A 14,902-nucleotide genomic window follows, 5' to 3' on the forward strand; every position below is an offset into this window, starting at 1 on the left:
CAACCTATGAGCTGAAACTATTGCAATGAAGTGCAAGTAGGAGGATGTTGGGCTGTGAAGGGGGAGTAGAGTTTATGGCTGCTGTTTGGTTATTTTATGTATTTCTTTATTTAGTGTATTTATATACATTAGAAACAATACTCTTTTTCTCACACAAGAACGTACAATAGATAAGAAATCAGATTTGACGAGAAGCAGTGAGCTTCTTGCAATGGGGTGAGTTTGAGGGACAGTCTGAAGAGGTTGTGGAGGGGAGTTAATGGAACAGTCACCGGGGACAATAGATAAGTAGACACACACAGATTAAGGACAATGAACATTGGACATTTTTAAGTGCAGGTAAACCGTACTGCCAGCTGTGCTCGGGATGTGACCATGATAAATGAAGTGCTAGAGTGGACGCAGAGGAAGTGAAGGACAGAGGCAGGTTAAAGGCTAGGGAAAATGTTAACTAGCAGGAAGATGAGGAGGTAGGTTATAAGGGTAACTCAGAGGCAAAGAGGTAGGCTTTTAGTTTGGTTTTGATAAAATCTGTGTGCACTGCTGCTCGGATATCCAGGGCAAAGAGAATTCCATGCAAGTGAAGCAAGAATAGAGAAGGAGCAGATGCAAGAGGAAGCACAAGGAGGGAGAGGAGCCACAAGGGTAGTCGAGGAGGCAGAGCAGAGATTACAAGAAGGCTTGTAGAGTTGGATAGTGGAGGATGGATACAGTGGTGCCTCACCATGGATAGATTTTTGAACCAGGAAAAGACATTTTAATCTAGGCCTGTTTTGCATCATCAGACATTCAGCCTGGTGATGGTCTGCGGAAATAGGTGTGAAGCGAGGGAGTTCAAAGAGAGTCCTGGTAGCAAAGTTAATGATCTTGTTGAGAGGACAGAAAGTATAGTTGGGGAGACTAAAGAGGATTCTGGCACAGTAGTTCAGTTTAAAGAAGACAAGAGTGGTGAAGAGATGCCTGGCTGTGATGAAAGGTAGAAGGTGTCTTATTTTCCTAATATTTCGGAGGTTGAGGCGATCTGCTGTTCCAGTTTTGGAGATGAAAGTAGAGAAGGTGTGAAAAGGGTCTTATATGACGCTGAGATTTCTAGCTGAAGAAGAGAAGGGGTGAGTGTCAGGTGGGAACTGGATAGGTTGGGGCATCTCTGTTTTGGGACAGTTTAACATCAGAGAGTGTGAAGTCATCCAATATTTAATGGCGTAGAGACAGTGGAAAGTTTGATAGGGAGATCAGAGGGGAGTTCAGGAAATGAGAAGAAGATTTGGGTGTCATCTGCAAAGAGTTGGTACGAGAACCCAAATGAGGATATTAGTGCCCCAAAAGCAGAGGTGAAGAGTGTAAAGAGGAGGAGACCGAAGACAGAGCCTTGTGGAACATCAATAGTTAGAGGAGTGAGTAGAGAGGCTTTGTTGCTCCAGGAGGCAGGGAATTGTCGAGGTGCAGGTTGGATTTAATCCAGGCATGATCACAAATCTCAAGAAAATGCCAGTATTCATGCGATCAAAGTGTTCGCAGCAGACAGGTCAAGGAGAATTAGAATAGAGGATAGGCTTCAGTGCTTAACAGAGGCGATGAAGCTGGCCACATTAATGAGAGCAGTTTCTGTGGAGTGACAAGAGCGGAAACCTGCTTGCAGAGGGTCTCGAAGGTTGTGGATGCCTAAGACATTGATAAGACGGTTTAACAGAATCCTTTTGAGCAATTTAGAGTAGTGCGGAAGGAGACACACATGGCGAAAGTTACCCATTAGGTTCAGGTCAGCACCGTTCTTTTTTAAGAGAGGGATGACCATGGCTGTTTTGAAAACAAAGGGAAATCAAGTGGAATTGAAATACAGGTTGAACCGTTCAGCGAGGTGGGAGGTCACTAAAGGGGCACTACGTTTGAATAGCTGAAGAGCAAGATGGTCTGATGGGGCACAAGAGGCGTTAGCCTTCATCAGTAGAAATAGCACTTCATCAGTATTAGTGCGACTAAAGTGGGAGATAGAGGCAGAAGATGATGCCAGAGTGGAAAAGGTAGGAGGAGTGGGTGTGAGGAAGGTAAGGAGGGAGTCTCTAAATTGGGATATTATTGCAATGAAGTATTCAGCTAGGTTGTTAACTGTGAGATTGGAGTTGATGGCCATAGACTTAGGAGGAGTGAGGAGAGAGTTTAGAGTGCCCTGTCACCAGCAGGGAATGTTTGGGGTGAGAACAAATGAGAGTTAGGTAGAATTCGCTTTTCGCACTATAAAGAGGGGACTGAAGAGAGTTCAGGGCAGAGAGGAAGAACCGCAGGTCTTCATGCGAGTGGGTACACCTCCATTGCACAGCTGCCAATGCATAACTGTGCAGAGAGAGCATATGAATGGCGTACCCTGGGCTAAGGATGCTGAGACATAGTGGTGAAAGCAAGCAGTGTGAAGTGAGAGGACAATGAGTCATATAGTAGGGGCGTGGGAGAAGGCAGTGTTGGTGGGAGAGGCGTTGGGTGTGAAGGAGGAGAGTGAAAATTGGGGGTCAGAAAGAAAGGGGGGATGGCCATTTCCTTTTAGTAACAGGTGAAGCAAGCAATGAGGAAAGGTCAGTAGAGTGGAATGGAGATGGTGGTGGAAACAGCTGAGTGATCAGATATGGATCGTGTTTCAGTAGTATTAGTGGCTGAGAGAGAGATGGAAAAGAATAAGAGATCCAAAGAGTTACCCACTGTGTGAGTAGGAAGGTTATGGATAGAGTGGAGAGCATGGCCACCAAGAAAAGACTGAAGTTCAGATTTATGAGAAGTGGTTGGAGAGGGAAGGGGCAAAGTCACCTAAAAGAATGAGGTGATGTTAAGTCGAAAGAGAACCAAGGAGTTTCCCAAGATCATCAAATAATGGTCCAGTGGGATCATGAGGGTGATAGATGTAGATGATGCGCACCAAGTACGTTAGAGCAATAGCAGGGATGGTGAATTCAAAAGGGCTAGGAGAGGACGTGGAATTGGAGATTTTTGAGGCATTGAGACAGGAAGAGATATGTGTCCAATGCCTACAAATATGTCAGTCAGTCAAGGAGAGTGAATGAAAGATAGTTTGGAGTTGTGTAGGCCACCAGAGTGGCTGTGTCAGATGGAGAAATCCAGGTTTCAGTGATAGCAAGAAGGTCTAGGGCAGGAGAACTGGAGTGAAAGTAGTCAGTAAAGAAGGAAGTGTTGTTGCATTCAGACTGAGCATTCCAGAGTGCAATGTTCAGTTGATGAGCTAAAGAAGAGTACAGAAGTTGAGTATCAGAGGAAGAGAGGTGAGGTGGATAGATGTTAGAGGCGGTATGATTTACTTGTCGGCTATGTTTGTGCTAAGGGGTGGATGAGAGATGGAGTAGTGGGAGTTTCGAGTGGTGATGTTTATAATAGGGATAGGAAAGGAGGAAGTTGTAGCATGATTGGAGAAAGCATAGGGAGAGGTGAGTAGTAGGAGCAGCACGAGTGAATGCATTATAGGTGAGTAGCACACTCTGGACATACAGTACAGTAATTAGGAAGCTATGGTTACTCACAGGTGCAGGTGTATGCAAATAGTTGTTTTAGTGGAGTGTTTGAGTTTGATTTGACTGTTTGTTTGCTGTATAGAGTGCATTTTTGAGGCAACCTGGGGCAAACAGGGGCTAACAGGGAACACAGAATGAAATAGGGAAGGATATAGTAGTATCCCTTAGCTCTGTCTTTCCTTTGCTCTGGACGCCCAGGCGAATAGTTGCCTAAAGGACAGTGCTATTGTAATACTAGTGTAATATTTACTCACCAATTGTATGTCCATGGTCTTGCCATTCTTTATGGCTATTTCCATCAACTAACTGCCCCTCTCCAACAAAAGCATGTCCTCCTGGGATCTCATTGAGCCAGCTCAACAAAACAAAACTTTGTATTGTATAGGGTCTGCGAGTCCTATTTCTAAGCTTTCTTGTGAGATGTACTGGCTTAGTTGCAGATGTAAATGTGTAATAAAAATGCCTTAACCAAGTGTGAATTCATGTACCTGAATTATAAGTATTGTTTGCATCCCTGCATATTTGTCTTGCACTGAAGTTCTGTAACAGACATTAATTGGAAAATTCTGGACTGTGCATAGGTATTTGGCATTTACCAGACACTGGTTTCATATGCCCAGATACTCACACCATGTTCCAGCTGTTGCAATCTAATGGCCAGATAGCACTATTATGCACCTACGCTAAAGCCAAACATGTTAACTTTGCCAGTATTTGTTGTATATAACACTTTATACCACCGATTTTCATTGAGCACCAAATAATATGCTCCAACTTAGAGTTTCAACTGTATTTGCATTTGTATTTGGGTGTATACTGTGTAAACCTAGCTAGGAAGCAACAAAGCACAGTACAAGTAATTTGGGGTCACCTCAGGGCAGTGTAAGGGGATGTTATAGGTTATTCTTGCTTAGATATCCTGTAATAGGTGGTGGTAACTACCTAGAAGTATCAGTTCCAAAATGTACCCTAGGTTCTCCCTGAAGAGCAGTGTCTTTCATTCCAGCCTGACCTGCAGGGGCATTGAGGTATTCCTCATTGTGACCAGGGTGGTCTTTAAGTAGGCTAGTTTACGGAAAAAGAAAGCTGGTTTTCTATTTTCATGCCAGTTTTGCATTGAGTCTCGTAATGTGGCAATAAGCCACGAGACGGCGGGCCAATACTGCCCCAGGTAATGCCCCTGAGGGCATTACCACGTGTGGTATTGGCCCGCCGTCTCATGGCTTATTGCCACATTATGTGGCTTATTGCCACAATACTCCCAGGAGCGTCGTGGGATCATCCTCCCCCAGTGCTTTAATGTTGTCAGTGAATTCTTGCAGCCACTCTTCGCATCTGGCCCCCTGGTCTTGTTGTGGCTGCAATTGGAATGCCATTGGTATTCTCAGAAATGCCGCTCTCGCCGTACTTGCTGTGCTACCCATTCTTGAGGTTCCCTGTTCTTCCCCCATTTCATGCTGTTGGCAGCACCTTGTCTATGCAGATCCTCCCTGTTGCTTCTCTTTTGGTACCTGTTCACCTCCCCCTCAGCACGGGATCCTCTGTGTCTCCTCCTGGTGCAACACTCCCTGCCATTTGTCCTCTGGGCAGATGGCCCTCCTTCCTTTGCCCTCCTTTGTACTCATGGGCGGATTGCCCCTTTTGCCAGCCAAGTGTGACGGAGTGCCTCCACACCACAGGCAGATTGCCCTTTCCCTTTCTTGTGGGTGGATCTCCTTTTAATGTTGGGGCGGAGTGCCCTAGCACCATGGGCGGACTACCCATTCTCTTCTTTGTGGGCAGATTGCTCTTCAATGGCAGGGGGAGTGCACTCACTCTACGGGAGGATTGCCCTTTCCCCACCTTGTGGATGGACTGCCCTTTGGTGAAGCTCAGCTAGACGCACCGCGCCTTTCACCCTCTGGATGATGCTGGGATCGGCACTACTGCTGGGTGGACGGCCTTATACCCCACCTTTGTGGCACACAGGTGGTTTCCTTGGGCCGGGCGGATTACCCTTCCTTCAGTGTTTCCCTCATGAGCGGATTGCTCATTAGCGTTGGGCAGCGTGCCCTTCCTCCACGGGCAGATTGCCCCCTACCTTCACTGTGGGCCTATTCCCCCCGAGCATCGGGCGCAGCGCCCTCCTTCTGCAGCTGCAGTGGGCTTCCCACTGCTGCTATCTCCTCTTTCGTGTAGCTCTCATCCTCCTTTGCCACAACCGGGACTAGTCTTCTCGGTTGGGTGAACTGCCCACTCTTGTTCTGGGTGAATTGTCCTTTCCTCCTGCTGTGGCCGGGATCGGCCGTCCTAAACTGGGAAAACTGCCCCCTTTCTCTATGGGTGGACTGGCCATTTCACCACGGGCGGATTGCCCTGTTCGGATTCTGGGAGTCAGGAACGGCGCGGACATCTCCCCTCATCGACAGATGTTGTAACTTGTGTGGGAGCGGGATACTGTCTTCTCCGCACCCTCGGTCCCTCGTATTGACACTTCCAAAACCACAAAGAGCCACGGATAGGTGTGACCTCTTTTATTCCCCTTTACAGATTGCCATTTTCCCGAGCTCTAGTAGCCCCACCTCTTCCTCCCTCAATCCCCGTGCCCATGTCCATTCGCTCCTCCTTAAGGTAATCCCTGGTTTTAAGGGGGACTGACTTTATTGAGTCCACAACAGTTTGGCTCATAGAAGTAAGTACATGAAAACGGCCTTGGGGTAATTCTCTGAGTCACTCTCAAATTATATCTGCAGAAAGCTATTTGATGTATAAATAAGTTTCTATAAGAACCTTTGATTAAGTCAGGAGCACATCAGTTACTCGTATCAGCTTGTTTGTGAAACAGCTCCTTTATGTGCATTTTGGTTTACTTATATGTTTCAGTTATCCTAGTTGCGAGTGTCCCCAGGCTTGTAATGTGTAGATTTGCTGCAGTCAGAGGGAACACACTGGACAATAAGGAGAGTTCTCTTGATAGTGGAACCATTATGATAAGTGGGACATCGCCCTCCCATGGACAAACACTTGTGAGGGCATGCTTGACCTCATAAATAGTGTTCCTGAATGGCAACGGGGAAGTGGGAGCAATCTGGCCAGAAGCCCTATATAAAAACATATGATTTCCAATATTAATATTGGCATTATTATTAGTATTATAATTATTATTACTATTGTATTCGCTATGAGTGCAGGTAATGGCACGGGGCTTTGCCTTTTTTTTCTCCCTGATGTGCCCAATGGCTGAATGGTGGAGGAAAAGCGATGATTCTCTGCATGCACATAGAGATCTTTTATAGGACTCTCTCACTGTGATCTCCCGGTCCTGCTGCCAGTGGCTCTGCAGCTGTTTGTGACTACAACTCTCATGACTCATCACATCTGGAGAGTCAAAGGTTGTAGAGCCCTAATGTAAACTAGATACCTCATGGTTTAGAAAGAAAGTTATTGACCTCCACTCAGCCAATAAGAAGGTTTAGTGTTCAGTCAATAACTACTCATATTGTCTGCATTCCGGGCATGATAACATTCTGTCTTCAGAAGCAAATAGGGAAACAGCAATGCAATTTCCAAGCAAGATTTTTTTCAACAAAACAATCTGGCGGGACCTTTTTTGCCTGCAACATGCCACTTAACTCAGGAACAAGAAAGCTAAAACACTGGAAAATGCTTTCACTTCCTTGTGAAACAGTTTACTTTTACATTACATCCAGTGCATGCTCATGTTAAACCTGTTCCATTTCCACTAAATTGTAATTAAAATGCTTAACTTATAAAGACAGTCATGTTATTTAAAAACTACAAAATAAAACCACTTTTATTTTACTAAGGCAGTTTGTCAATTTGCTTTACTCACTCTTAAATTAACATTTTTTATATCACCACCAAAACTCTAAACCATATACTGCTACTACCATGCAGTGGTAATAGCCTTACAGACCTCACTAAGGGTCATTATCCCATTAACGACCCCTCCCTCGGTCCATAAGGCTATACTATGTTATATTATATCATGGAAGTCATTATTCACATCCTCTCAAGCCAATCACAGTGTTTGGATTGCAGTCAATTACTGCTAGTATTGACTGCATTCTGAATATTCTGACTTCAAAAACAGAGAGGTAAACAGCAAAGCACCTCCCATGTATGATTTTGTTTTAACAAAACACGCCATCTCTGGGAGGATCTTTTTTTCCCACTGCAGCCGACAATTTACCACACTAAATAGAAAGCTAAAAAACCTGAAAAGCTTTCACTTTCTTACAGAGAAACGGTTTATTTTTATTTATTTGTTTATTTTGCATTTTTAAAGCGCTCACACAGCCTGCAGGCATCAATGCGCTGTTACAGGAATTGTTTGTTTTTTTAGTTGTGTAATTGTTTTTGTCTTAGTTGAGTATTTATAACGCGCTTAAATACCCCGAGGTTTCTAAGTGCGGACCCGGGGATTGAACCTGTGTTGTTTTGTGTCATCTTGCTTCCAAGGTGAGCACATTGCCGTTCAGCTATCCTCCCAGGACATTTCACATTTCACCTAATGCATGCCCGTGTTAAAATATTTCCAGATCAGCCAAGTTTGCAATTAAAATGCTTAACTAATAAAAACACCTGTTTTATTAAATATTAGAAATTAAAAGCTAGTTTAATTTATTAGCATGGTTTGAGTATGTATTGTACTCACTAGTAAACGTTGTTTTTTAACTTTGCAACCACAACTCCAAAACCTATATTTGCATTACCAGTATGTGCTAAGAGCCGTATGGACCTCGGGATGGGTTACTGTAACTTGGGATAATGACCCTTCCCCAACTTGGTGTTGGGCCATTATCCCATGATAATAACCCATCCCTCGGTCTATAAGGCTATATTAATTATACAGAACTTTGAGTTGTCTCATCTCACATCTTAGAAGTTTATCTAGACCTGTTGTTTCCTTTGCATTCTGGTAACTGACATGTTCCTCTCCATCTTGTCTATGCTGGATTACAAATCCTAGAATACACTGAAAAAAACAGAAATGGCTACATTGAAAACTCTGCAGGCATTTGGTCAAGATTGCCTCACGGCGCCTCCCTGTCCCCTCCCCCTGCCTGCAATAGTCCTTCCTGACTCCGGCACGTTTGCTCTTTGTCTCGAGCGTGCATTCCCCGGTGAAAGTGCTTTTGTGTTCCAGCAGTGAAAACGTGGCATACTTGGCAGGTTATTTTCAGCAAAAAAGCAAGACATTGGGATGATTGTTTAGACAGGTTATGTCCTTTCAACAGCTGCAAGAACGGGTTGAATTCCATGGTTCACTTGCCATCGCTCTCATTTGAAATCATTTAAGTTATCCGACAAAAATTACACACAAATCGACAGTGCCAACTTACAAATGACCCCGGCAAAAAAGGACAAAGCTCTGTGAAACTCATTAATTCAAAACCTACGCTGACTGCCCCCTCCTGCCCTCCCTCTGGACGCTCCACGGGGAATGAATGGAACGCTATGCAAACAAGTGGATCTGAGCGCTGTTGGGGCCAAGGGCGTAATTTTAGGGGGGGGGGGCAGGGGTGTTTGTCCCCCCCCCAACTTTCATGGCACACCATTTTGTCCCCATTCATTTGGCTTGGGCAACTTTTCTTCAGATGTCATGTCCCCCACAAGATTTTCAGCACAGTTACTCCACTGGCTAGGGTTTACGCTGTGGTACAGCTTTGCTCCGCTTTTAAATGCCTAAAGATAAGAGGACTATTTAGCCATAACATGAAATGGAGTGGTGCTCCGATTTAAAATTAATTAAATGGACATTACCATACTGGCAGAGCTCTCCCTCGTAGCCCGTGGAGCAGAAGCAGGTGTTGTTCCTAATGCAGAGGCCAACATGCTGGCATGGGGGGTTACAGACTGCCTGGGGGTCAAAGACAAAGGGGACAGCAACTCCTCGGGACGCCTTGGAGCGACCCCCGCAAACGCCATGGCACAGCGCCCCTATGAACAGCAACAGGACGCCGGCTCTGCACACAGAACTCCCCGCGGGTGGCATGCTGTCTTCTCCTCTCCACGCTGCCCGCCCCGCTGTCCTGTCACCGAGCCGCTCGAGGAAGTGCTGCTGGCAAGAAAGGCGAAGTCTGTCTGCTCGGCTTCCTTCCCCTTCCTCTCACTGGCCCGCAGCTTGGTCTCCCTGCTCCCAAAAGCACCAATCGGGAGTTGCTGGGATTACTCACCGTGCAGATGGAGAACTGCTTCATTTAACATTAGAGCGCGCATCTTGGTTTGGAATACATTTAGACTAGACAATTGTCATGTCTATACATTTGTAGCTGAGAGAACATATTTCTGAATGCTGAAGGACCGTATTACCTAATGGGCACAGAAAGAAGGAACTCATGTTTTAAAGTTTTATGAATTCACATTTCAAAGGTGCTACTTGTTTTTAACTTTATGTATCCATCCATCTGTGTTTCAAAACTCACAACATTGAATGAAACCCATAATAGTTCATGTTTTTATCTTTTTTTATGTGATTATTTTTATGAAAGCACTGGGCGGTAACTGAGTAGATACACCCACATGCCACACCTCGTGAATTATGAAATAATCTTTCTTCTAAGAGCCTCAAAGACATGAAGCGAAATGATGCAAACTTTGTTACTCAGAGAACACGTTTGTGTCTCTATTCTTTATTTGCCCAATGCCCAGGGGGCAAGTCCAAAAAATATAAGTGGGGGGACTCATCAAAAAACGAAATGGGATGTGTCGTCGTCAGAAATTAGCATATCACGGTGAAATACGCACATTTCATTAGATTGGCTTTGCCTAACCACCCAAATTGCACAGTACGAATGGCATTTCCCCTTCATAAAATCAACACACACAACTAAGAGAATATTTTCTTCTAAAAGTGTTTTCGAAACCATTAAAAGGTGTGCAGGTGATGAGGAACTCCACGAACCAATACAAATGTTTTCCCTGATACATGCAGAACCAAAATGGGACATTTCACCTTTAGTTGTTTGTTATTTTTTTGTCAGGTTACTGATGGTGGCATAGTGCAGTGGTGAAGTGTCTGACCTGCAAACCTGACGAATCGATATCCGAAGTCGCCTTTAATTCATAAATTCAAAGAAGACTTTCAAGGTTCTGCTTTTTAGCTAGGGGGGACTGAGTCCACCCTCTTAAGTGGGTGGACTCCGTCCCTGCGTGTACCCTCGACTTGAGCCCTGCCAATGCCATAGGACTCATGATGTAGCAGAGGAGTGTATGCTCTTACATAAGTTTCCTTCCACACTAGAAGATTGCCCCAAGGAACAAAGTGTTAACACATCTAATGTTACTCTGGCCTTTGCTTGGAAAATGGATGGCAAAGAAAGGGACAATGATCAGTCCTAGACAAATTGTCCTTTTGTTGGCAGTCCTGTTTGTTCCAGCACCCACAGCGTGCTCAGAAGCCTGTGCACTCACACAACCATTGGGTCACGCCCTACAACAAAGAGGTGCAAGAGCCATCTTGTGGGTGTGGAACACTTTTTTCATTCTACTGCCTGAATGTCTCCAGCGCCAACAGCATGACCTAGAAGCCTGCACCGGTCATACTTTCCATCTTCCATTGGGTCTCGTTTGGCCATGTCATCGAAACCCAGATGACGTAAAAGAATCATCTTGTGCACATCAAACACTTCTTTCATTGTCCCTCCTCCAGTGACAGATCAAACGACTCCCTACACACACTCCTTCATTTATTTATTTTATTTATTGGACATTTATATGGCGCTCATACACAAGTATTTCCATGTGGGCAAAAGACAAAATGGGGGGAACAGGGGAATAACAACAAAACTAAAAACGTTTGTATTGGCCTTGAGACAATCCTACTGTGCAAGTGACTGAGAAGGTGGTAAGTGTTAAGATGGATTTCTAAACTCTGACCTGGTGGGCATAGGTTTAGGAGGCCACCCTTGGTTTAGTGAAACAGGGGAACCTTCTGGACAAGACAGACCAATCTAGGTAGCTTAGCAGGTGGTCAAGACTAACAGGGTAATTCATGGAATAAATGTACGCCTGAAACGGGCGCATGCGCGCGTTTTTTCGCGTGCAAGCACCCGTTTCTGTATTCATGGAACACATTCCGCGTGGCTTACCTGAGACCTGCATTGAATCCGCGTGGGTCCAAGATGTCACTGAGACACCACGAACACCTTGCGCGATACGGCCATCAAAGGCACACACCATCCAGCGCACACACCTAAAAAGGGGGCGAAACATGTGAAATGGAAAACAACATGCGAAAATGTGGGCGTTATGGGGAAGCACTGCAGTAAAATCCTTGCAACGCCCACGCGCGCGCTAACAACACGTATTCATGGAATCGAACAAGGCTCCGCAGCGCGTGGCAAAAGACACGCAAACCCGGAAACACGTACGCCAGGCGAAAGCAGGCAGAAGCGCCCCAGCACACCCAAGCCAATGCATAAAGTGTGCACAAACAACAAATGCGCGTATACAGCTACGATGAATGTACCATTCCACACAGCAGTGATCGTGGGACACCGCAGGAGGAGAAGGAGGATAGCCAGGCCCCGCATTTTTTTTACCCAGGACCAGCCTTTTTGGGATGCCTGATGACCAGGTCTATGGCAGGTATAGGTTTCCACCTCATATCATCCTAGACCTGGTCACTGAGTGGGAGGATGATCTCATATCACCCACGCTGTGCTCCCAAGCACTGAGCCCCTTGGAAAAGGTGCTCAATGTACTGCATTTTTTGGCCACTGGGTCATTTCAGTGGACAACTGCCATACTTCGTCTCACAGCCCACGCAGTCACGCTGCCTACACCAGGTGTTGGCAATCATGACAGCACGCCCCTCAGTCCACAGGCACATATACATGCCCAGAACACCTGCAGAAAGGCAGGCCGTGGTCCAGGACTTTTACAGAGTTGTACACTTCCCCGAAGTGCTTGGTGCCATTGATTGCACCCATGTGGCCCTGCGTCCACCTAGGGCCACTGAGCACATCTATCGCAATCGCAAGCACTGGCATTCCATCAACGTGCAGGTTGCATGCAATGCCAAGGAATCATTACCTCTGTCTATGCCAACTATCCAGGGTCCAACCATGGTAGTTTCATATTCAGAATGTCACCCCTAAACCGGGACCTGGAAGCTGGAAGGCATGCCAACACATGGCTCATTGGTGAGTACAAATGCCTGTGCACATGCATGCATGTCACACACAGACAAATAGACAAACCCAACAAATGACGACCATTATCACCTCCCCAGGGGACAGTGCCTACCCTCTGAACACCTACATGATGACGCCAATACAGAACCCCACCACACCACCCCAGGTAAGATACAACGCAGCCCATATTGCAACCAGGGCCATAGTGGAGCGCACATTCGGAGTGCTAAGGTCACGCTTCCGCTCACTTCACCACTCCGGTGGACAGCTACTATATGCACCACCAGTAGTGTGCAGGATCATTGTGGCAGCATGTGTCTTGCACAATGTTGCAACACGGTGGGGCGTACCGGTGGACATGGTGGCGCCCCCACATCCCCAACCACATGCACGCCCGCTGTGCATGGGAGGGGAAAGGGCACGTGGCGAAGCTGCCTGTACCCAGCTTGTGGCACAATTTTTCACCTAAAATCCCACCTCTGCGGACTGCACGCAGGCCTTGCACATTCCAGGTGACAATCGATGATGACAAAGGGACAATCAACTGTCACTACCTTACCACCCTGAGGATGTGTCCTTGGAAGTGCTACATTGTGTGCATCCGTAGCTACTTAAACCAACACAATCCTGTGTGACCAAAAGGCACACATTCAAGATGCAGTATGCCACTAACCCAGCAGTATTCAAACTGTGGGGCGCGGCCCCGTGAGGGGCCGCAGCCGCATCCGTGGGGGGCCGCGAGAGCCCATCATGAAATGTAAAAAATATATATGTATCACTAAAAAAAACGTTGTTGAGGGGACGTTATGGTTAAGTTTCCCTAACAAAAACCTGTACACTTCACTACAATAATACTTTCCACCTCCCCTTTATGCTTCAAATTAAAACCGAAAAACCCCTGAAATTCGACAGTTATGGTAAACTAAGCCCCCAACTCTGCCACCGCCCCTGTGCACTGCTAACACTAACACCCAGACCATGAAAGCTGTCATCTCAAATGTCAATGATGACATCAATGATGACATCACTTGTTTAGCCTCTTTCTTTTCCTTCCCTGCCATACATACATATGTACATTCAGTAAAAAAAAAGAACTAAAGGAATGTTAGACTTCATAGTGAAACCAAAAAACACTGCACATTCCCCCCATTATGGTAAGCTGAGCAATCTACGTGCATTGCTAAGACTAACACCCAGGACATCAAATATGACATCACAAATATCATTGATGACATCACTGATGACATCACATGTGAAAATAATGATGACGAAAAGTCCCTACCTACAAGGGGTTCTTTCTATTATGTTGGTAGCAAGATGTCAGGGGTGATTGTGTAATGTTAAATATTTAATAACTAGCTAACAATTCAAGACTTAATACACACTTGTACTAGTACAAACAATACATATGAAGACCCAATGCATACAAATCAAAGGCACATACAGGGAATCTCAAGTAAGGAAGAAAGAAACAGCATCATCAGAAAGTTTATCTTCCTGCATACAAATTAATTGTGAGTTTGAGGCCTGCTATTGCCCCATGCATATGCATCATGAGCTTAGACCAGACCCTAAGGAAAGTACTTTAAGAACACAAGACAAGGTTACCATTTTGATATACAGCACCTTTTCAATTTTTATATTGTGATTGTCAGTGAATAAAACCACCTGGCCTAGATTTTGCAATGCACCAAAATAAGTGAGGCAGACATGTTATGACACGTTGCTCCGAATAACGAGTTCAGTAAACGGACAAAGCGGGCTTACAGTGTCATTCCACATTATTGTTGTGGACAGGCAACCGCTCACCAGTAGTTGTATTTGCTGTCCAAAGAAGCCCTCACTCGGGATTTGGAAACCATGGCACGCACAGTACAGCAAAATATACCTAGTCGGGAAAAGTTACAAAAAATAAGTGTCAGTAACCAACCTGTACCAACATTTTTTAAAAGATCAAATAGAAAATGTGCAAAGTGGTACACAAAAATACGTGCTCAAAGTTGACATTTTAGTAATATGTTACTAATGTCCAAGTGTACCTATAGGTGGAGGTTAGAAACGGCGAGATTTTGCATGCGCCGTAAGAGAAAACAAAATGGCAAGTACACAGAAAGATGATAATTTAGGTATGAAACAAAAAAGAGTGGACAAATAAAAAAAAATTACGTCTCGTCATTTCAAAGAAGACCAAAAAAACGTGCAAAGTTATATACAAAGCTATGCGGACAAAGTAAGCGTTTCAAATTAGAA

The 14,902-nt window shown here is 45.2% G+C and overlaps 1 protein-coding gene across 1 annotated transcript in view; it reads right to left on the reverse strand.

Annotated features, from left to right (window-relative positions):
* Window positions 1-9,629, reverse strand: part of LOC138570059 (wnt inhibitory factor 1-like) — a 97,343-nt gene extending 87,714 nt beyond the window's left edge. The window contains exon 1 of the mRNA XM_069648625.1: window positions 9,279-9,629. Coding sequence (XP_069504726.1) covers window positions 9,279-9,510 — 232 coding nt within the window. The 5' untranslated portion in view covers window positions 9,511-9,629. The remainder of the gene's footprint in view (window positions 1-9,278) is intronic.
* Between the last annotated feature and the right edge of the window lie 5,273 nt (window positions 9,630-14,902).

The sequence above is a fragment of the Ambystoma mexicanum genome, chromosome 2q (assembly GCF_040938575.1).
Source record: "Ambystoma mexicanum isolate Mex_15411 chromosome 2q, UKY_AmexF1_1, whole genome shotgun sequence".
Taxonomy (NCBI): Eukaryota; Metazoa; Chordata; class Amphibia; order Caudata; family Ambystomatidae; genus Ambystoma; species Ambystoma mexicanum.